This window comes from Diachasmimorpha longicaudata, chromosome 11 (assembly GCF_034640455.1).
Source record: "Diachasmimorpha longicaudata isolate KC_UGA_2023 chromosome 11, iyDiaLong2, whole genome shotgun sequence".
Lineage (NCBI taxonomy): Eukaryota > Metazoa > Arthropoda > Insecta > Hymenoptera > Braconidae > Diachasmimorpha > Diachasmimorpha longicaudata.
In genome coordinates this window covers 1,564,727-1,586,638 of record NC_087235.1, presented here as the reverse complement: position 1 = coordinate 1,586,638, position 21,912 = coordinate 1,564,727, and the positions used below count along the sequence as shown (strand labels likewise).

The following is a 21,912-nucleotide window of genomic DNA, read 5'->3' as shown; positions in this document are numbered from 1 at the left end:
CACTCCTCAATTTCCCTCTATTCCGCCATTTCTTGAACTCATGTTCCGTAGAGGAAGTCTCCGTTAGCCTCACTTCCAAATCAACCTCCTATCTTTCAACACCTCTAAAGAATTAAAAGTCTCGCTCGAAGGAGACAAATTTATAGCAGCAACTTCTCTATTCAGCATTCTCATGAGTTGTTCCATCCTTTTGGATTCACACTCCACATCCACGAGTATCTCGTACTCCGAGCCACGTCGAACGGACTTCCTCGACTCAATATGCACGACATTCACCCCCAAATCCTGCCGCGAATGAAAGTAATAGAACCAATAAGTCTCCACAGGTGTATCGATAAACTGTTATATTTCCTTCAAATTAACCGACAATACTGAGGCTCAGAAGCGAGTGATTCAGATGGCCTCGCTTGAAGGATAAATTATTCTGTGAACAGTATTCCACGTCTTCAATTTCTCTAATTATAAAATACGATGATATTTCTTCGGAATATAACAATACCCAAAGACAAACGACAACAGTTCATTGACTTTCACACTTCGCAGAGACAATAATGGCGTTGGATTCCCGAATAATAAATTTATACACACAGTTTTATATTGGAATAAACTGATATTTATTATAGAAGTCGTGTTGAAACTTATAGGTAGCGTGACACTTCGAGATTTTCTAAAGTAGATGTTCTGCTGTCTACTGCGTATTTTTTAACTGACTAATTTTCGCATGTCCTCAGTTTTATGAACCGCATGGTGCAAGGAAAAGTGGAGGGGCTGGAGGAATCATGAAGGTTGTGTTGTGATGTCATGGGGAAATTTCTAGGGATTTCCCGAGGGTTTATTACGGTTTTGGCAGATCGAGGAATTTCTGTTAAGATTTTAGAAGCTAGACGTTTAAAAATGGTTTCCAACTAGCCGCGTCCACGTATAGAACGGATCTGCCGTTATTCTCATTCCAGAAATTATTCTAAGTCTCAATGATGGTAGGGTTAATCCCTCATGAGGGAGTAGGGAACCAATCGTGACCTTGAACTTAGTGATGGACTTGGTCTTACGCCCTCGTGATAGCTGAAAGATCAGCGCTTTCATCAACTCTGCTCTGACTTCCTCAGGGAATACATCGATCTCGGCCATATGCCGTTGGTGGTCCGTGCTCTTGTGAGCTCATTGCCTTCGGTTCAGGTGGAAACTGTTTGTCGTTCTAAGGGGACGATTTTCTCACATGAAGCTTGGGCTTCAGGAGGGTTGAAGGTTTCGGAGGGACTTCAAGTAAGATCATCTCACATTCGCAGGAGTTATTACCTTCCTCATCACGGCATATTCATAAAGAACATCGAGATGACGAAACTGACAGTTGCATTTATTAAGTTATCGAGGACCAGCTCAGGGAAGTTGTTGCATACCAATCGTTCCTTAATAATATTACCACAACAAAATAATTATATTTATTGATGTCAACGTTGAATGGGAAAAATGGACACTTCGCGATGAAAATATGGGAAATTGTTTGTTGAAACGTTATTTCTAAATCACCACCTCGAGGGAATTCCCCAAGAAAAACATCTGCTGCACACTCAAAACCTTTAACATCATCTCGGAACCAGTCCCACCAATTATGTCATAAACAGGGTAAAATTCATTTTCAAAAATCGTTCAGGCACTTCTATAAATCAAGATAAATCGTTCCCTATAAAAAAAAAAGGGTTTTTACCAAAATTTCCCTCGTTCCGCTTATTTTACAGCTTGATCCTTTGCAACCGGTCAGCAATCTCCTCACAAGCCTCGGGACCGCAACGGGACCGGGGAATTCCCTTTATTAAAAACCCAAAGGTCGAAGAGCAAAAATTCTTCTCCTTGCATGCAGACCCTCCTACAGAAACCTCCCACCAATCAGAACTACAATTTTCATCCCTTCTTAAAATTTAGGAAACTAGTTACCCCTCTCGGGAAGTAATTGAGGAGGAAGTGTAGGGAAAAAGAAGACAGTACCAAGTAGGCAAACAATCGAACCACATCGCGAGTGTCCAAGTTCTTCCCAAGACTTCATTTTGAGATTAGCCTCGATGATCAGAGTTGGTCCCATTAGAAAAACCTAGTTCTCTTTATAAACCCATAATAACAGTGCAAATGTGAAAAATTCAAACTTGTGATTAAATGAAAAGTGAAATCAAACCATAAGTGCATTTTTATTCTTGTTCAAACACCCGTGACAACTGTCAGTAAGATAAAATCAAAAATAAACAAATAAATACCAAAAAACGCAAACAAAAGGAATTCAGAAAATTAAAAGTTTAGTCATTAATTCTTTCGAGTGAAATTAATTTATTAACTCGAAAATGTCACAATCATTTTCTCGATTGCTGGCACAGAAGTCACTCAACGACATTTTCCCCACAGGGGATAAATTGCAGCGTGACCTTTCTGTAATGTTCTTCTCTGGACAAGGCAATACAAGATCATCTTCATGATGGACATCATAAGTTTCAACTATTTTCTCTCTCTTTAAATTCCACATGTGAGGTCCCTTTGTTCAAATGACGTAGCCCCGGAGTCAAGGCCGAGTAAGGCCATGACTTATCCCCTACTCCTTATTGTGAAACAGGCCCTTCGTCTTGACACTTAGGCTAAATTTCAGGATGATTGTAAGGGCAGATCGATTTTAGACGCAGAAAAGTTAAGTTCAAGTCTAGAACTGATGAATAAAAGTTTCCATATTATAATCCCATTACATTGGTTTGTGTTCAATTATTCAATTTAAAAATCCCATACTTGTGAAACAGAGTGGTTTTGCACTCCACGGGCATCAGACGCCTCATCTAAAACCTAGCGAATCAGTCTGGAACGTAACAGTACATATGCGACAATACCATGACACTGTTTCGTCGTTGGCCGTTCGTAACTAGGTGACGTTGCGCACCTGGTAGTCAATTTAATTTCCAGTACGTCCCGTTTAATTTCATTAATAATTTAATTATTTTATTCTTATTAATATTGCGTAGCTGAACACTTGTGCTCTGGTGGACAATGACGTCTCTTTTAAAATGCAATAACAGAGTGCTTATTCATGAAAAATAGGATACATAATCGGAAATAAACGGTTGAGAATAACGAACGTACAAAGGGAGTTAATACAAATATTGGACGCCTGTTGATTTACTGTCGTCGCCATAAACCCATAAATGCAGACGTAAATTTCTTGAGAAAGGTCCATGACAAATCCCAACAGATCTCCCTTCGTATTCTTTGTATTAAACCCAAGAACGTCATTTTTTGGTGGGTCACACATGCATCTCGAATTCTAGAATGTGGATGGGTCAGTTGACTGCGTCACGACGTGGTCCAGCCCCTCCCCACCACTTTTTATTTTTAATATCTCAAAATATAAGGAATAAAGAGAGTACGTGCGCAATCTAAAAAGAGTGGGAGTCATAGGACCCACGAAAGGTAAATGTTGAATAGTTATTTGAGTTCGGTTTTTGTTTTTGATGAGTCCCTTTTAGAGATCAGATTTAGCTAAAATTATAGAGTACAGAGTTTGTAATATCATCGTGTGAATAAATAGTTTACGTGCTCTCTCAAAGCGCTGAGTGTTTTATTCATAAAAGATTAAATAAACCCTCATCCCAATTAACATTGACGATTTGTCAATTACCATTTGGATTGGACTTCGTTGGATTGCCCATCCGAGCTTCAGCTGGGAAACGCTCCTGCTTCCTTTTATTAATTCGAATAAAGGCGCTGTTTTCCTAGTGACATCTGGGAGGATATAACAACACTCTCCAGCATGCCTTCCGCCATGACAGATTCCAGTCCTTGTTTTTTTAGCATATTCAATAGTTGAGATTTTCGAGGCTGAAAACTTCATTAGAGAATTGGATTTTTGATTGAATCGTCACTTTGAACTTGGAGAAGTGTGGCCTCAAGTTTATTTGCACGTTGAATGTAACCTCACTTCATCATTGCACGAGAGGCAGACATAAGCCGGTAAGATTTTTTTACATTTATTATTCATCTTGATGGTGTTTCATTTATTTTTGTTTTAAATATCATAAGAAAAGTTTGACATATTCAAAGTGAAGGCATTAAAAGTATTATAATTGAAGAGGATATACGAAAATTATCGCAATTAAGGTCCGATTGGAATTACTTGACAATTGATACCTAACCTCAAACCGCCATGGTAGATTACAACCAAAACAATCGTTAGATAGTTACGATAAACCCAATTACCACCCTTCGTTTATTGTTCCAGTAGCCTGGTAATTATGTTTGATTATAATAGAACCATTATTTTAACAGTTTATTAATGTTCGCAATTTGTGATCACGCGACCCTCTCCAACCGGGCGTTAAATTCTTCGCATTTTATAAATATGGAAGTCGACTAATTATTGTACAAATTAAAACCAAATGATAGTTTTTTACAGAAATTTTATTAATTACTGTAAAATGAATATTTCATCAACCCAGATGCTACAAGAACATTATTTCCGTTTGCTCTACTCGTTTCATTCATTCACGTAAAATCCACAACAATCTTATTACATAGATTTTAGAAATATCTCTCCGAGCCAAATTTCAGTCTATAAAATCACGTACTTCTAATATTTTTTATATAGTCAACACGAAATTCATGTTTTTTCATGTTGATATATCTAAGACACAATAGGGTTGCCACCTATGTAAGTCTTATCCAATTTGACAGATAGAATATTATTATTATTCTTATTATTGCGTTAATGTTGTTCCATAGTGACTGCAATTTCTATACGTCTATCCTTCTTGGATATTTCCCCCAAAATTCCTTGCATTCAAATGAAAGAGTCAAGTATTTCAGGCTAAAGATTCACCACCACTTCAAGGTGGAAAGTGAAAGTCAACTTCATAATTCAATAACAGTAAATAATTGTAGAGCTGAAAAAGAAAAGATAGAAAATTACTTTTCTAGATTACCTTCAGATGAATTTTCCCTACCATTAAAGGATGGGTTATGGAGGGGTAATGATGGTTTAATGGATCAGTTAATGGGTACGACCCATACTTCATTAAATGAAAATCCAATGCAAAGGTATAAGTCGAGTCGATAAGTAATCAAAAGTCCGTTTTCTATTTTTTTCCGGTAAACAAATTAGATAAAAAAAAAATTTACGTCAGCCTGTGACTGTCCATTGTATGCTCATTCATGCCTGTTCCGTAACTCATTCATGGTATTGAAGCATGAAACCATTTTGAATATTAACGCAATAATACATGTGGCCAGACTCAAGACATTTTTTCATCATAAAATAATCATAAACATTCTTCTGGTCACTTCCGGTTTTAATTCAGCTGATGCATAACCTCAAAATTTTACTCGCATATTTTAATGCTCATGAAATACTGCGAATTGTTTCTCTGATTTAAAATTATATCGTGAATTCCATCTTATAAAACGTGGAATTCATTAAGTTACATGAAAACAACGTGAACGTTTTGGTCATTTTACGAACTTTATGGAGTGATTCATTAAGGGGTTATTCTCATGTGAAAGCCTATATTTTACCACTTTTTCGGATTTTTTTTTAATGCAACAACAAACTTCAATCATGTTGATTTTTCAATATATTTTTATTTCGTATTTTGAAATATACGAAAAAAATTTTTTTTTCGTTTTTTACATTTTTAACATATATTTTTTTAAAGTCAAAGTAGTCCCCAACAAAAAAAGGTAGTTCACTGGTCACGGTGATAGCGGCTGTTCATGTTGTCTGAAATAAAAAAATCGAATGGATTATTATTCAGTAGATCTGTGGCTATCGTCCCTACCAAATATAATCAATTTCATTAAAAATAAAAAAAAAATATCGAACTTCAAAAAAAAATCACGAAAATCTCGTTCTTTTTCGTTACAAATCGTTTAAAAAAAATATGAAGATATTGTCGAAAATAAACAATTGTGGTAGGGACGATAACTACAAATGAGTAGAAGAACATATGTAAATTTTAAAGCAATCGGTTGAATATTTTTTCTTGTAGGAGCTTGACCGTTTCAGAAAATGATGATTCGAGAAAAACGCGTTTAAAGTTGAAAGCCTGGTAGACAATCGCTTACGACACGTCGGCGACTATGAGCTGTAACTTATCAAATACTATGAATTTCGGTCTGAATTTTTCACAGCATGTTTTCAATAGGTTTTACTGTCAAAATATTTAAAAAAATCGATTTTTTGAAGTGCTCCCATGAGAATAACCCCTTAAACTAGTGGTGGGGGTAGTTGCGCCGTGTTTAGACACGCGTGAGCTCTCGGCCTCGTGAGTGAGACAGTGATAAGAAGTCAGACGATGTTCAAAATAGTTACTTCGATAATTTTCATCCGCTGAGTTACGCGGTGAAGAAAGGTCACACTTCTTCTTGGACCTGGAGAGATGAAAATAAAAAGAGCAGAGAAAATTGAGAAGGCGACCGTAGTAAATAAGTACGAAGTGAATTTCACGCAGAAATAGACGGGTTGGGTGTGAAAAGAGGACGAAACGTTGAATAACTGGATTTCGAGGAGGCAGAGTATGCAAAATGAACAAGAGTGAGAGTTGGAGTTAAGAAGGAAAAAGGGAAGTGACGAATTGGCAAGATTCGAGGAGGAAAAGCTCCAGCCAATGGAGAGGCCGGGGTCTAACAGAGGGCGAGAGGAGGATTACCAGGGAGCAAGGATACCAACAGGGGAAAAGAAAACCTCAGACAATACAAGAGGGAGGACGATTACAGACTGGACGGAGAGAGGCGATGGAGATAAAAGAGAAAAAAAAGAGGTGGGAGGCTGAAGTGCGGAAGCCCACAGAGACAACACGATGTGAGGAGACAACTAAGCAGAATACCAACAAAGGCAAGAGAACAAGAGGACATGGGGGAGAGAGAAGGCGACAAGGCCCAACTAGAAGAGGAATTAATGACAGAGAGCCAATACTCAACACCACCATCACAAGCTATAGAGGGTGAGCTAGAGGCGGCTACAGGAAATGAGGAGGGAAGACGTGACAGGCTGAGAGACGACGAGGTAGGTGAGGAGGACACCCGGTAATGGCACAGTAGGGGGAATGGAAAGGAAATGAAAGCAATGGATAAAAAGGTAACAGAAACTGGAGGGGAGGGGGAATGGGCAAGTGTTTTTGTGTCCCTGGAAAAAATAATCAGAGAGGAATTCGACAAAGAGGGTGAATCCAGGGAAAGAGAGTGCACACAATGCACAAAATGATAGAGGTCAAAGGGAGAGATGGAAAGAGTACGGGAGGAATGAAGATGGAGCGAGGAGTAGAGGAGAGTGGAGAGAGATGACAGAGGCAAGAGACAATAGGGAGGATACGATGAGGAATACACGGGATCAAGGAGGGCGGCGAAAATCCACAGTTGACAGAAGGACCAACCAGGAGGGGGAGGGTTGAAAAGGGGGACACGGTGGTGACCGGTTGTCCTTGACCATGGAACATCGTGAACAAGACGGGGGAGGGACTCAAAGAGATTGGAGAGGGTAGAGGAGAGCAGGATAACGGGGACGATGAGTCAGAGCCAGACCAGGACACCCACAATCAGGTAAGAGGAAGAAATCAGTTACAATGAATAAATGGGCATGTGGAGACAAAATATCCAAGGAAACTAGAACCGGAGGAGTGGAAATAAGAGAAGAGGAAGAGAAGGAAGTGGACCAAAATAAGAGGACTGGAGCTACGAACGAGACAGAAGAGAGAGGCATTGGAGGAATGGTTCTTCAATAACTTGCAGGAGAAGGTGAGAGTGGAAAAAGTAGAGAGGGTATGAGGAATGGATGGAGAGTGAAACTGGAGGAGATGGGATGCAAGGTGAGGATCTTAAAAAGAGTGACAGAATTGAATCGTAGCTAGTCGCTGGTCTGGATACTGGACGATAAGACGAACTGGCAGGAGCAGGTGCAGGAGTGGATAGAGAGACAGGTGGTGAAATTGGGACAAGTAGGAAAAGCGGCAAAAACAGGCTTACAGAAGCTGAGGGTAGAAGGAGAATGGTTCTCATAGGATGAAGAGGACCGCGGTATTAGGATGTGGAAATGCTTCAGCTTCAATGGCAGCTAAAAATAAATGGAAGACACAAGAGATCAAGAACGTGAGGAGATACCACGAACGGTGGGAGAAGACGGACCTGAGAGGGCTTCTGATGGAAATCCTGGGAAATTCCGGACCTTCCCTTCCTCCCCGCAACGACTCACCGATCGTATGACCCCTCGACTATTACAACTCGATATTACCAGGGGCCTAACTCGAATATTTGGAGATTGAGGCGCCACTTCCTGGATGTCTCAACCTCGGAAATACCAAAAACGTGACGGAATAGGTCACGTGGCGAGAATTAGGCCAATTGTCGCACGTGACCCCACTTATCATCCTCACTCTCTGTGCGAATCTCCTGCAGTTAACATTGCCGTGCGTGATTTTCAGTATTAAAATTTACTTTCGGCATAAACTTAGGATTTTTCTCAGTAACAAACTTATAGTGACCGCTCAATTAAATAGTATCAGTATTGTTCTCCTCATAATTTTTAATAAAGTGGCAGTTGCGAAATCTCAACGAGTTTTTGTGTGGGCTGTGAAACCTTCCGGTCCCCCTCATTTTTCACCACTCCCCTTCTCACGGTCTCCCTACTCGCCCACCTCACTTCCCACTATCCAGGTATTTTATCAAACCTTTTGATCCTTCAAGCCAGATTGTGGGAAGATCGCGCGGCATCGGAATTCACGGCCAAGGACAACTCAGTGGTGCTCATCCCGCGCGACCAGCGAAGCGTCTTGGAAGCTTCAAAGGTGCCCAACCAGTTCGATTCGACCCAGCGTCAGGAATCTACAATACCGACCGGTGGTAATACATCAATTCCTGTCTCTCCCATCTCACTCACGGACACGATGGTGATATTTGAGATGACGGTCGAACTTAACGTGTCAAGAGGCTCGGTCATCGAACGCTTACATCAGGAGCTGCTCGCTGATGATGTTGAACGTCTCTCCATCAGCAATCTTCAATCCAAGATGGATTTCCTGAAGACTTACTGGAACGAATTTGAAACAACTCATGAGAAACTCGTCTGGGACAGTGACAAAGTGGAAAATGCCCTGGAAATGGACTACTTCAAGGGCAAGTTCTATAACCAGACAATCACTCACTATCATGAAGCAAGGGGACTACTAGTTCAGCTCATCGACAAGAAGGGGGTGTCGGCTAATCCACGTCGCTCCACCATTCCCGAATCATCTCAGTCGCGGTCATCGACACGATATCTCCCGGTAATACCTCTCCCCAAGTTCTCAGGAGGGTACTTGGAATGGATATCCTTTAGGGATTTGTTCTCAGCGCTTGTGGGCTCAAATGCAGATCTCTCCAACGTGGAGAAAATGTGTTATCTCCGTACCTGTCTCAAGGACGAGCCATACAGGCTCATCTCTCATTTGACCATATCCGAAGACTCATTCGCCACTGCCTGGGAACGACTTTTGGTTCGATACGAGAACAAGAAGTTTCTTATCTCAACTTATCTGGAGCAACTGCTGAATCCTCCGCCGATGACCACTCACAGTGCCAAAGAGTTGAACTCACTTTTAATGACGGTCTTACAGGCACTGTCTGCGCTGGAGGCATTGGGATCGCCTACGCAGCATTGGGACGAGATTGTCGTGCACACTGTCTCACAGAAGCTCAGCTTCGAGCTTCTTGAGGCCTGGGAGATGGAGGTCGGGTCGTCCACTGACTATCCGACCTTCAGCGACTTTAAGAAATTTCTCACCGGACGAGCTCGGGCGATGGAAAGTATTGAAGAGAGATCATTGAATACTTCGGCATCACTGAGGGCGCCTGTCATTGCCCCAATGCAGCGATCTCCACCACCAAGAAGGAGCAGCTCAGTTGCCAAAGGATTAAAGAACACCACTCAGCCTGGACGGAAGTCAGTGACTTCTCAAGCTCAAGCCTCATCGAAGAAGGTATCGTACCCATGCTCGATGTGCGAGGCCAATCATTACATCTCCTCGTGCGGCACCTTCAAGAATCTCTCGGTGACAGCTCGCAGAGGGGTAGTTGAAAAGGAGTACCTCTGCTATAATTGTCTTGGACGACACCCAGTAAGGGATTGTCGGTCCAAATTCAACTGTCAAATATGTGGAAACCACCATCACTCGCTGCTCCACCCACCGATCGTGGAATAAACCTCACGTTCAGCTCCACCCAAACCGGAAAAGAACTCACCTCCAAAGGAAATCTAATTCGGAACTTCGACCAGGAGTACTCTTGGCCACCAGTCGGGCGTTGCTGATACGCCCAGGCCAAACACTGCACCAAATTCGCCTGCTCATCGACCCTGGTTCGGAAATATCACTTGTGTCAGACCACCTCGTTCGGCGGCTTCGGTTAACCAGGCACAGCACTTCTCTCACCATCACCGGAATAGGAGAGACGGCAGCTGGGCCAGTTCTAGGTAAAATCCAACTCACCATACAGTCCACTTGCTCTCTGTTCCAGTTGAGAGTAGACGCTTATGCTCTCAGCCAACTCACAGCCTCACTACCGACGTTTTCATCCGATTACTGTGAATGGGATCATCTACAAGGACTAAGACTCGCTGATCCTGAATTCATTACACCTGCACCCATTGATGTAATTCTCGGCGCTGACGTCTACGGTCAACTCATTCTCCCAGATATCATAACCGTTGGGATTAACTTACCGTCTACTCAGCTTACCTGGCTTGGCTGGGTCGTTTTGGGACCAACTGGAGGATCCGAGTCTCCGTTCCAAGCCAAGTATCATCATGAAAGCAGCTCAAGGTGAGGAACACTTCCAGCAGACTCACACACGAGATTCCTCAGGTCGCTACGTTGTGAGATTGCCACTCAAATGTCCAGCACTATCGCTTGGAGACTCTCAATCGTCTGCTGTTGCCTGCCTGCACCGTCTACATCGGATGTTCTCACGTGATCAAATCTATCGACAACTCTACGGAGAATTTCTTCAGGAATATAAAAGCCTTGGCTACATGCGCTCAGTCTCCGGAGCTCACTCAGCAAGCTCAATGGAGACTGGTACCTGGCAAGGACAACCCAGCAGTCTGTGCTTCTCGAGGTTTATTGGCAGCTCAACTGGTATCTCTCAAGCTCTGGTAGACGGGACCACCATGGCTCAGGAATGATAGTTCATCGTGGCCCCTCAAATCTCAATCCAATTTTGAAAGAGTCTTGTTCGTTCAGACTGGAGGGCCCAGGATAGAATGAACCTTCACGTCATTGTCAAATCTAAAACTGATTCAAACTCAGACATAAATCTTCCATTCAGCGTGTATAGTTATTAGGTTTATAAATGACGTACGTCAATGTACCCAATTATATCCCACTAGAATACTTGAGTATCTTCATCTTCATCTGTATGACATCAGCGGTTCACCTCGTGGTCGTATCTGACTACTCAGCGGAAAGATTCATCGCAGTATATCGACGATTCTCAAGTCGGCGTGAGATAGCTCGGTCCTTGTTCAGCGATTGCGGAACCACCTTCATCGGCGCGGACAAGGAACTCCAAAAAATGTTCTCCTCAGGATCATGGCAATCCAGGCAGCTTGCTCAGCTTCTCCTCGACGATGGAAGTCACTGGTCGGTTAATCCCCCAGGTGCATCCCACTTTGGAGGAAAATGGGAAGCAGCGGTAAAATCGGTGAAGTCTCATCTCACCCGAAACATTGGAAACGATCTCCTAACATTCGAGGAACTCAACACGCTGCTCACCTAATAGAAGCTGTACTCAACTCGAGACCATTGGAACCACTCACCGATGATCCTGATGATTGCTCAGCCTTGACGCGAGGATACTTTCTCATCGGTCAAGGTCCTACGACTCATCCGGAACCAACGTCGGACAACCGCAATCTCTCCAGGCTCAACAGTCGGCAACTCCTACAGCATAAACTCCAGGGGTTCTGGATGAAGTGGTCTATTGGATATCTGCAACATCTCCAAGCAATCTCCAAGTGGCACTACTCGACTCACCTCATCGAGATTAGCCCCCTGGTCCTGCTAACGGACGAGAGGTTCCCACCCAGCAAGTGGCCTCTTGCTCGCGCCACGGCTCTTCATCCTGGTTAGGACGAACTCACCAGGATAGTGACACTACGGACAGCAGAAACTACACTCACCAGGCCAATAACCAAATTGGTAACTCTACCGGTCTCATCAGGACAGTAGGACCAGGAATCACCGGCTTCTCGCGCTGGACATCGCCAACCTCGACGGTTTTACGACCCAAACCAACCGGCGATGCTCAGGGCGGGAGTGGCACCATCCCGACTGACATGGATTTACGACCCCCAAGGACTCAGGCGTTGTCATGCCCAGCCAGCACCACCTCGGATCGCCTCACTATTCAGTCAACTCCACAAACGGTGCCTCTTGTAACTCCTTAAGAGCGTTCTCATTTTTTATCTTCTCATGTTACAGTTCATCCAGATCACTTAATCAGGCAACTGCGGTTGCTGATCTTTGGGGAGAATGTTGGAAATCCTGGGAAATTCCGGACCCTCCATTCTCCCCGTGACGACTCACTGATCGTATGACCCCTGGACCATAACAATTCGGTGATACCAGGAGCCTAACTCGAATATTTGGAGATTGAGGCGTCACTTCCTGGACGTCTCAACCCCGGAAATATCAAAAACCTGATGGGATAGGTCACGTGGCGAGAATTAGGCCAATTGTCACCTGTGACCCCACTCATCATCCTCACTCTCTGTGTGGATCTCCTGCAGTTAACATTGCCGTGCGTGCTTTTCAGTGTTAAGATTTACTTTCGGCATAAACTTAGGATTTTTCTCGGTAACAAACTTATAGTGACCGCTCAATTAAATAGTATCAGTATTGTTCTCCTCATAATTTTTAATAAAGTGGCAGTTGCGAAATCTCAACGAGTTTTTGTGTGGGCTGTGAAACCTTCCGGTCCCCCTCATTTTTCACCACTCCCCTTCTCACGGTCTCCCTACTCGCCCACCTCACTTTCCACTATCCAGGTATTTTATCAAACCTTTTGATCCTTCAAGCCAGATTGTGGGAAGATCGCGCGGCATCGGAATTCACGGCCAAGGACAACTCAGTGGTGCTCATCCCGCGCGACCAGCGAGGCGTCTTGGAAGCTTCAAAGGTGCCCAACCAGTTCGATCCGACCCAGCGTCAGGAATTTACAATATCGACTGGCGGTAATCCATCAATTCCTGTCTCTCTCATCTTAGTCAAAGAGATAAAACCGGAGAAATTGTTTTCATTAACCCTTTCGCTACGAGCGGTGACTATAGTCACCCAACACCTGACGCTCGCTATGTACGAACGGTGACTATAGTCACCCACGAACTTTTGTGAGCAGAGTATATTTGTTATCTCCATAGTTACCATCGCAAGTATTTTGCATTTGTTTTACGTTTGCGGAATTTGAAGCTGATGCAGTGAACAGCAGCAGTATAAAAATAACATTTCGGTAGTACAGTTATTTCAGCCAGCTCACACTTTGAAAATATTTGCACGGTATGTGGTTTAATTTTTTTTGTATTTTTAACATCATTGAATTTTATTTTTTTTCTCGTTTATTTTTTAAACCTCAAAGATAATGAATACGAATTACAAAAGGCGGAGAGGAAACTGCCATTCCGTCGAAACCGAGAGCAATGAGATGTACGATAAATCATCGGATACCGATAGCAATACTGCAATAAATAATATTTGTACTAGAAGGAAGGCAATGAGCATTCGTCGGACAAATGTACTTAGCACGTCAGAATCAGAAGCTGATTACAACGAAGATGGCTTGCCATCAACTACTTCTAATAATATCCAATGGGCTATGAAGGATGTTGAATTAACATTTCACAACTTTAATACTTCTAATTCTGGAATTCAGACAGAAGACATAAATTTCTCATCTGAAATATTAGACTATTTCCTATTATTTTTTTCACCTGATCTTGTGGACTTTATTGTGGATAAGACAAATAACTATTGGGCACGTACAGTAAATGATGACTTGCGTAACATCAAAATTGGTACAACTGTCGACGAGCTGTACTGTTTTTTCGCATGTACGCTGCTAATGTCGAGAAACAAAAAATTACGGCTTAGCGAGTATTGGTCTAAAGACAAACTTTTAAAAACTGATATTTTTAGAGAAATTATGTATAGAGATAGATATTTAGTTTTATTGAAAATGTTGCATTTTGAAGATGATAATCAAAACTCTTCTGATCGTATGAAAAAAATTATCAAGGTCTCAAGCAGACTTCAAAAATCGTTTAAAAACTCATTTTATCCTTTTCAAAATTTATGCATAAATGAAAGTCTTTTACCATACAAGGGTAGACTATCTTTTAAACAATATATACCGGCCAAAAGAAGCCGATTTGGCATTGAAACGTATGTATTATGCGATTGTAAAACTGGCTACGTACTAGATACTATAGTATATACAGGTAGTGATTCACACGTGACAGAAAATACGGAAGAAATTGGCAAAACAGGAAATATTGTTTTAACACTTTTAAAACCGTACTTGGGAAAAGGTCATTCATTGTATGTAGATAATTATTATAGTAGTCCTGTTCTTTTTAATTTATTACATGAAAATGTAACAAATGCTTGTGGGACTGTAAATCAAAGGCGAAAAGGAATGCCTACAATTGACAGAAAATTAAAAAAAGGCGAGGTTGACTTTCGGACATCAAGTAATTTGCTGGCCCTTAAATGGCGTGATAAAAGGGATGTATTTATGTTATCTACTTTTCATACTACGGAATTAATACGTACAGGAAAGAGAAATTATAACACTCAAGAACTTATACGTAAACCTAAATGTATAGTCGATTATAATTCATCAATGGAAGCTGCCGACAAATGTGATATGGTTATCAGTTCCATCAAATCTATCAGAAAATCTATAAAATGGTACAAGAAGTACTTTTTCCATTTGCTAGATATTGCCGTTTGGAATTCTTATTGTTTATATAAATACAAAACAGGAAAAGACATTCCTATAGCCGCTTTTCATCTTGAATTAATAAGACAAATTTTACGAAAATACCATAAAGACGACTTTAGACAAAGCGCTCCTAGATCTGCGGATAAATATCCTTTGAGGCTTACTGGTAGACATTTCCCAGCAATTTACACGAGCGAGAAAACAAAACGAAAAAGTGGACTAAGAAAGTGTGTTGTTTGTACTAAGAATGGTGTCCAACGACAAACACATTATCAATGTAAAACATGTGAGGTAGGACTTTGTATATACCCGTGCTTTGAAAATTATCATACAAAATTACATTATTAAATTATATTTTCTGATTAGATTATATGATGAATTTTTTACCATTTCCTTTCTACGAGCGACTACACCCGCTCTGCGTAAGATACCGCGGCATTGAGCGTATCACGGACGATTGCAGTTGTTCCGCAAATGCACACTTTTGGCGCGGCGGCTCACTCAGCGAGAGAAGCGCGCCGGAGAATGCGTCCGTAGCGAAAGGGTTAATCGTATCGTATAGTGAAGATGATTACTCTTTTGCCTTTGGAAGCAGGCGATTCTCTGGTGAATTGGCGTTCACAATGACGATTAATAAATAACAGGGGCAAACTTTCGAAAGAATCGGAATTGATCTCTGTAGCGAAGTGGTAAACTAGGATAAGTGCATTTTTTTGAAAGTGGGTTTTTTGTTTACATTGAAGCATAACATTGTTCCGGAGGTCCTAACAAAAGGATTTAGCTGAAAATTAATTTTTGCTGCCAGTGTCGAACAAAAATGAGGAGGATAAGTGAAATTATGACAGCGCAAATGAAGATAAGTTGACATATCCTCAGAGGTTGAGTTGCTGGGAAAGGATAAGTTGACTTATCTCAGTATTTTTACACGACTTGCTTCATTGTTTGAAATCAACTTAAAGCGATCCTTGGCGTAGTTCGTTGCGTGCTTGCCTCTGAAAACAAGCCACTCGAAACAGACTTGGTTCAAATCCAGCACTTGACAATTTATTCAAGCAAATCAACAATAATTCGTTGGGGATTCCGGGACAGTAGTTAGAAATCATATACTGAGTTTCCCGGCTTATGAGTCGCACTATTCTCGCAGTAGAACCTCCAAGAAATTTCTACCTTCTCACTTGACCCGGACTCAGATGTTTAAACTGTATGAGGAAGCATATCCTGATCAAGCCGTTTCGGGATGGTCATATGAACAAGAGATCAAGACCCTTGGCTTATCATTCAAGGAACCGAAAGCTGACACGTGCAGAACCTGCGATCAATTGCAGATTCAACTGAAATCAGCTACTACCGAGGTAGAGAAGACTTATGCAAAGGAAGAACTGGAATCTCATTTAAATATGGCCAATGCACCATACAACATGAAAGCCACTGACAAGCGAATCGCCAAAAGCAGTGACGGTAGAATAATTGTCACGACGTTTGACCTGGAGCAGTGTTTTTTACAGGGATCTTATTGTTGATACTGACGATAACTCCCTAACGGATCCAGACATTATCTCATCAAGTGAAGATAATGATTAAAAATGGGTAGATATCGAATTATTGTTGATTTGTGTGAATCAATTGTCAAGTGCTGGATTTGAACCAGGTCTGTTTCGAGCGGCTTGTTTTCAGAGGCAAGCACGCAACGAACTACGCCAAAGATCGCTTTAAGTTGATTTCAAACAATGAAGCAAGTCGTGTAAAAATACTGAGATAAGTCAACTTATCCTTTCCCAGCAACTCAACCTCCGAGGATATGTCAACTTATCTTCATTTGCGCTGTCATAATGTCACTTATCCTCCTCATTTTTGTTCGACACTGGCAGCAAAAATTAATTTTCAGCTAAATCCTTTTGCTAGGGCCTCCGGAACAATGTTATGCTTCAATTTAAACAAAAAACCCACTTTCAAAAAAATGCACTTATCCTAGTTTACCACTTCACTACAGAAATGTTGAAACACGTGGAGTAATGTTTTTAGGAGCAGTCGTCGCTTGACTCGTGCTCCTTTCGCTTGTCTCCTCTTCTCTATAACTCTGCTGTAAACTGTCCTAGGACTACTTCTAATAACATTAACATACGAGCTTAACATTCCTCTTTTTCCTCACGTCTAACATATACTATTTCTGGAAACTAGGGATTGGAGAAGTTACTATAGTATTGAAGAGAGCAAAAGCAATATGATTATATTAGAGACCTATATAAGTCTATATCAGTACTATGAGGTCATTGTTTCCTGGAGAGACCGTCTGCGTGGTCTTACGCCGAAAACTCCAGTTTATGTTTATTAAATAATATAAAGAAATCTTTGTTCATTGAAAGAGAGAAACCATGATGACGATGCTTTAGTTTTTAAGATTTTTAAGATCGTTTGTCAGTTCGTCGACTGCTCTCGAAGTGTGAACATATAATCATCAGAAATGAAACTGCTCTTACTTATATCGTTTAATTTTTTCTTCATTAACCTGGTTTCCAATTATTAAAATCTAATATATAGTGTAGTATAAATATGTTAAAGAATATGAATAAGCGGGTTGAGTGGTGAGGTGGTGTTGGAGAATTCACATGTTGTGGGTCTGTCTTCAATAACTAATGCACTGCTTTATAACATACGAGACCGAATGCGCGCTTGGCGCGCCCTATTTTGATTTCCTGCCTCAAACATATTGACCAATTAGGAGAAAGTCTTACACATGAAGTTAGTCGATGACTTTTGTGGTTAATTTAATTTAACGAGACATAGTCGGGCGCCACCGCGCGCGATTTGGTTAATCTTAATTGTTGTGATATTTTTTATTTAAGTCACATTTGCGGTGAGCGCACCTTATTTTAACTACTGTATGAGTAGAGCAGTTGAATTATAGGGATATAAAAAGTCAATGTAATATTTAAATTCAAAATAATTATACCAAAATGATCCTGAAGTAGTCGCGTATGACGTTGAACACGTCATCATTTCGTAAACATGGATCTTTAAAAATTGCTGATATATTCACAGCTGATCTATTTCCCACTTGTAGGCAACATGCAAAATTTTAAATGTCTTGAAGCTGTAAGACGACTTGGAAAATACAGGAGTTTCGATAAGATATAGATATTTACATTTGATGAGTAACTTGTTTCATTTCCATTTTCTAACTAAGTTTTTATTTTCTACTAATTAACTCATCCTTTGACTTGATTTACTTGATACTTGTGTACTTGTGAAATTCAAATTTTGCCGCTGTGAATGTATCTACCAATCACGAATAAGTGTTACGGAATTTCGATATGTTCGATTCGATTCGAGATTTGAGGTGTATGTCCTTTTTACAAAAGGATTTATGTGCTTGTGCTTTCATAGACTGATGAAGGGCAATCACACCGTAAAAGAACGAATGTGAAAGTTATAAATATGATGAGAGAGGTAACTTGATTCACAATGGATGCTTTTAGGAACTCGAACGTTTTGGCCTTTTCGACTAACGCGAAACTTCATTCATTTAATCGGCCAATGGGAAAGATCTTACGCGATTTCGACTCCGGCGAACTTAATTTATGTGCTTCTGCTTTTATAAATAGGATTTTAGCAGGAAAAGGTGATAAATGCGCCGTGAATCACTAACGAATAATGACTGCTACAGAGCTGATGCAATGTAGTTCAGATTACAAACCGTATGTTTTTAGTTACGCACGTGGTGAGTGGAATTGAAACCCGTAATTGGTGAAAATCATGGCAACTGTGGCTGACACGCTAGTGTCGCCTCAATGACGAACGTTAACTTGTAAACGAAAAGTAACTTTTCCAAACCCATGTTTCATAACGAGGGTTTTTATTGGATTATGAGGTAGGGAAGAATAAACACTGTTTTAATTTTAATTATATCAGATTATTATTTACAATATCATTTCTGACACTATCCACTCAAGAGGCAGTACACACTATGAATGTTCACTATGAACTGAACTAAGTCTCCTCTCGTGAAGCCCAGAGTTCACACTCAACTTCAGAGGGCAATAGAGCTCCCTCCCTTGCACCCATCCTTGTCCTCTCTGGTCACCAGATGTAATTTGGGAAAACTTCAGTGGATAATCCTCATGGGGATTCCTTTAATTCCCCTTTAATTATTCTATGGAGGAGGGCCTCATAAAAATAAACTAATAAATATTTTCTAAATTGAAAGTATTTTATAGCAGGGTGAATTTTGTAGTTGGGATAAACCGAAAATCCAACAGTTTTCTTTTACACATATTAACTTAAGGGGTTATTCTCATGTGAACGCCTATATTTTACCACTTTTTCGGAATTTTTTTTTTATGCGACAACAAACATAAAAAAATCGAATGGATTATTATTCAGTAGATCTGTGGCTATCGTCCCTACCAAATATAATCAATTTCATTAAAAACAAAAAAAAAATATCGAACTTCAAAAAAAATCACGAAAATCTTGTTCTTTTTCGTTACAAATCGTTTAAAAAAAATATGAAGATATTGTCGAAAATAAACAATTGTGGTAGGGACGATAACTATAAATGAGTAGAAGAACATATGTAAATTTTAAAGCAATCGGTTGAATACTTTTTCTTGTAGGACCTTGACCGTTTCAGAAAATGATGATTCGAGAAAAACGCGTTTAAAGTTGAAAGCCTGGTAGACAATCGCTTACGACACGTCGGCGACTATGAGCTGTAACTTATCAAATACTATGAATTTCGGTCTGAATTTTTCACAGCATGTTTTCAATAGGTTTTACTGTCAAAATATAAAAAAAAAAAATCGATTTTTTGAAGTGCTCACATGAGAATAACCCCTTAACTCAATATTTCCAACTTTCAGAACACCAGAGATAATGTCGAAGAAGAGACGAGAGGATGCGTGGGATTCAAATGGTCTCCAAGATTGGGTAAATATTTTTATACATATGAATAAATTTTAAATAATTCAATGATCTATGTGAGGTACTCCATATTAAATTGTCAAACCATCGACTCTGGCCCTCCGAAAAATTGACGATCAATTGTCAGAAAGGATCAAAGTTTTCCAATTCTACAGATGTCACTGTGGAGATGTTCATATATTTTTTTGAAATATAACTGTTGTTATATTCTACCGATGTCGAGCAAATAATGAAGTAAAATATTATGGGTTCGTTACCAACTGAGTTATCCATTTCTATCATGGGCTTGACTAATTTTACAAAAATTCGAGCACGTTTTTGCCTTCGAAAACATTTTTCTGAATTTTTCGGCAACTGTGAAGGTAGGTGTAGGCTGTAAAATGGAGTCTCCTAAATTGAATTGCGTTCTAATTCATTCAATATTACAAAAATTATTCTTACACTGCATTTATACATAACATTCATATTCTTTCCTCAGCATTCCTATGAAAATATTTTCTGCGGTTTTAAACATTATTATAACCCATTATTGCCTACAAACTGGAAAAATTGCCGTAAAATAAAGTGTGCAGACCTTCCGGCACTTTCAATTTCCATTAAAGTCAATGAGAATACTCCTTATAGGTATACAATACTTAAAAAAAATTGGACTTCCGGTTGGGACGCGATACGTGGCTTTTGGGTGGGCGTGTACCGAACTGAGCCTCTACTTTAGTCAATCCTCTTTGAGGAGGTCCATCAGACTGGGCAATCGTATCTTAGGAGGCGTCTGACCTGCAGCAGGTAGCATATGATCCTGGCTCTTTTATTGATGTGCTGATTGTGAAATAACTGGCTTAGAGATCGAAAGTGTTTGTTTGCTTTGACGATTTGCGTGTCAATGTGTTCGGTTCAATATGGTGTCGCATTTTAACGTTGTTGGGTTTATTGGCTATTATTTGAAGAGGCATTTGGATGCTTTCTCCTATTACGCAGATGGTTAAGTCATCAGCCTAGTCAATGGAATAGGTATTTAAGGTGTTGTTCAGGTCGAAGGCGTGCAGGATGTCACAGGTGCAAATGGAGAACAGGCAGGGGGAGCTGGCTGTTTCCGGTTGTAGGTCTTCAGTGATGTGGAAGTACTTAGAGGAGCACTCCAATTTAAAAATGGTGCTTAATAAATAATTAAGCATTAGGTTTGAATGGGGGAATGTTGATCACCAAAGCTCTCATGAGCAGTCCATCGAGTTTCAATTTTAATGGTTGATAGGATTATTTATGTGAAACAGGTTGATGGACAAAATAATGTGGACACTGATCATTTAGGGATCACTGAACACACAGTCTTGAGTTTATTTGAACAGACTCAAGACTTTAAGGGGTTATTCTCATGTGAACGCCTATATTTTACCACTTTTTCGGAATTTTTTTTTATGCGACAACAAACTTCAATCATGTTGATTTTTCAATATATTTTTATTTGTATTTTGAAATATACGAAAAAAATTTTTTTTTTCGTTTTTTACATTTTTAACCTATATTTTTTTTAAGTCAAAGTAGTCCCCAACAAAAAAAGGTAGTTCACTGGTCAAGGTGATAACGGCTGTTCATGTTGTCTGACATAAAAAAATCGAATAGATTATTATTCAGTAGATCTGCGGCTATCGTCCCTACCAAATATAATCAATTTCATTAAAAACAAAAAAAAATATCGAACTTCAAAAAAAAAATCACGAAAATCTCCTTCTTTTTCGTTACAAATCGTTTAAAAAAAATATGAAGATATTGTCGAAAATAAACAATTGTGGTAGGGACGATAACTATAAATGAGTAGAAGAACATATGTAAATTTTAAAGCAATCGGTTGAATACTTTTTCTTGTAGGACCTTGACCGTTTCAGAAAATGATGATTCGAGAAAAACGCGTTTAAAGTTGAAAGCCTGGTAGACAATCGCTTACGACACGTCGGCGACTATGAGCTGTAACTTATCAAATACTATGAATTTCGGTCTGAATTTTTCACAGCA

At 40.1% G+C, this 21,912-nt stretch overlaps 1 protein-coding gene across 10 annotated transcripts in view; it reads left to right on the top strand.

Moving 5' to 3' along the window:
- Positions 1 to 3,772: 3,772 nt before the first annotated feature.
- Positions 3,773 to 21,912, top strand: part of LOC135167645 (DNA repair protein REV1) — a 25,213-nt gene continuing 7,073 nt past the window's right edge. Inside the window, exons 1-4 of one of the 10 annotated variants that reach the window (XM_064131046.1) lie at positions 3,773 to 3,978; positions 13,064 to 13,541; positions 13,644 to 18,853; positions 19,845 to 19,911. In XM_064131046.1, coding sequence (XP_063987116.1) covers positions 18,819 to 18,853; positions 19,845 to 19,911 — 102 coding nt within the window. In that variant the 5' untranslated portion in view covers positions 3,773 to 3,978; positions 13,064 to 13,541; positions 13,644 to 18,818. Of the gene's footprint in view, positions 3,979 to 13,063; positions 18,854 to 18,968; positions 19,267 to 19,823; positions 19,912 to 21,912 lie in introns of those variants that run through there. The other 9 variants (XM_064131045.1, XM_064131043.1, XM_064131042.1 and 6 more) reach the window with 9 other exon arrangements.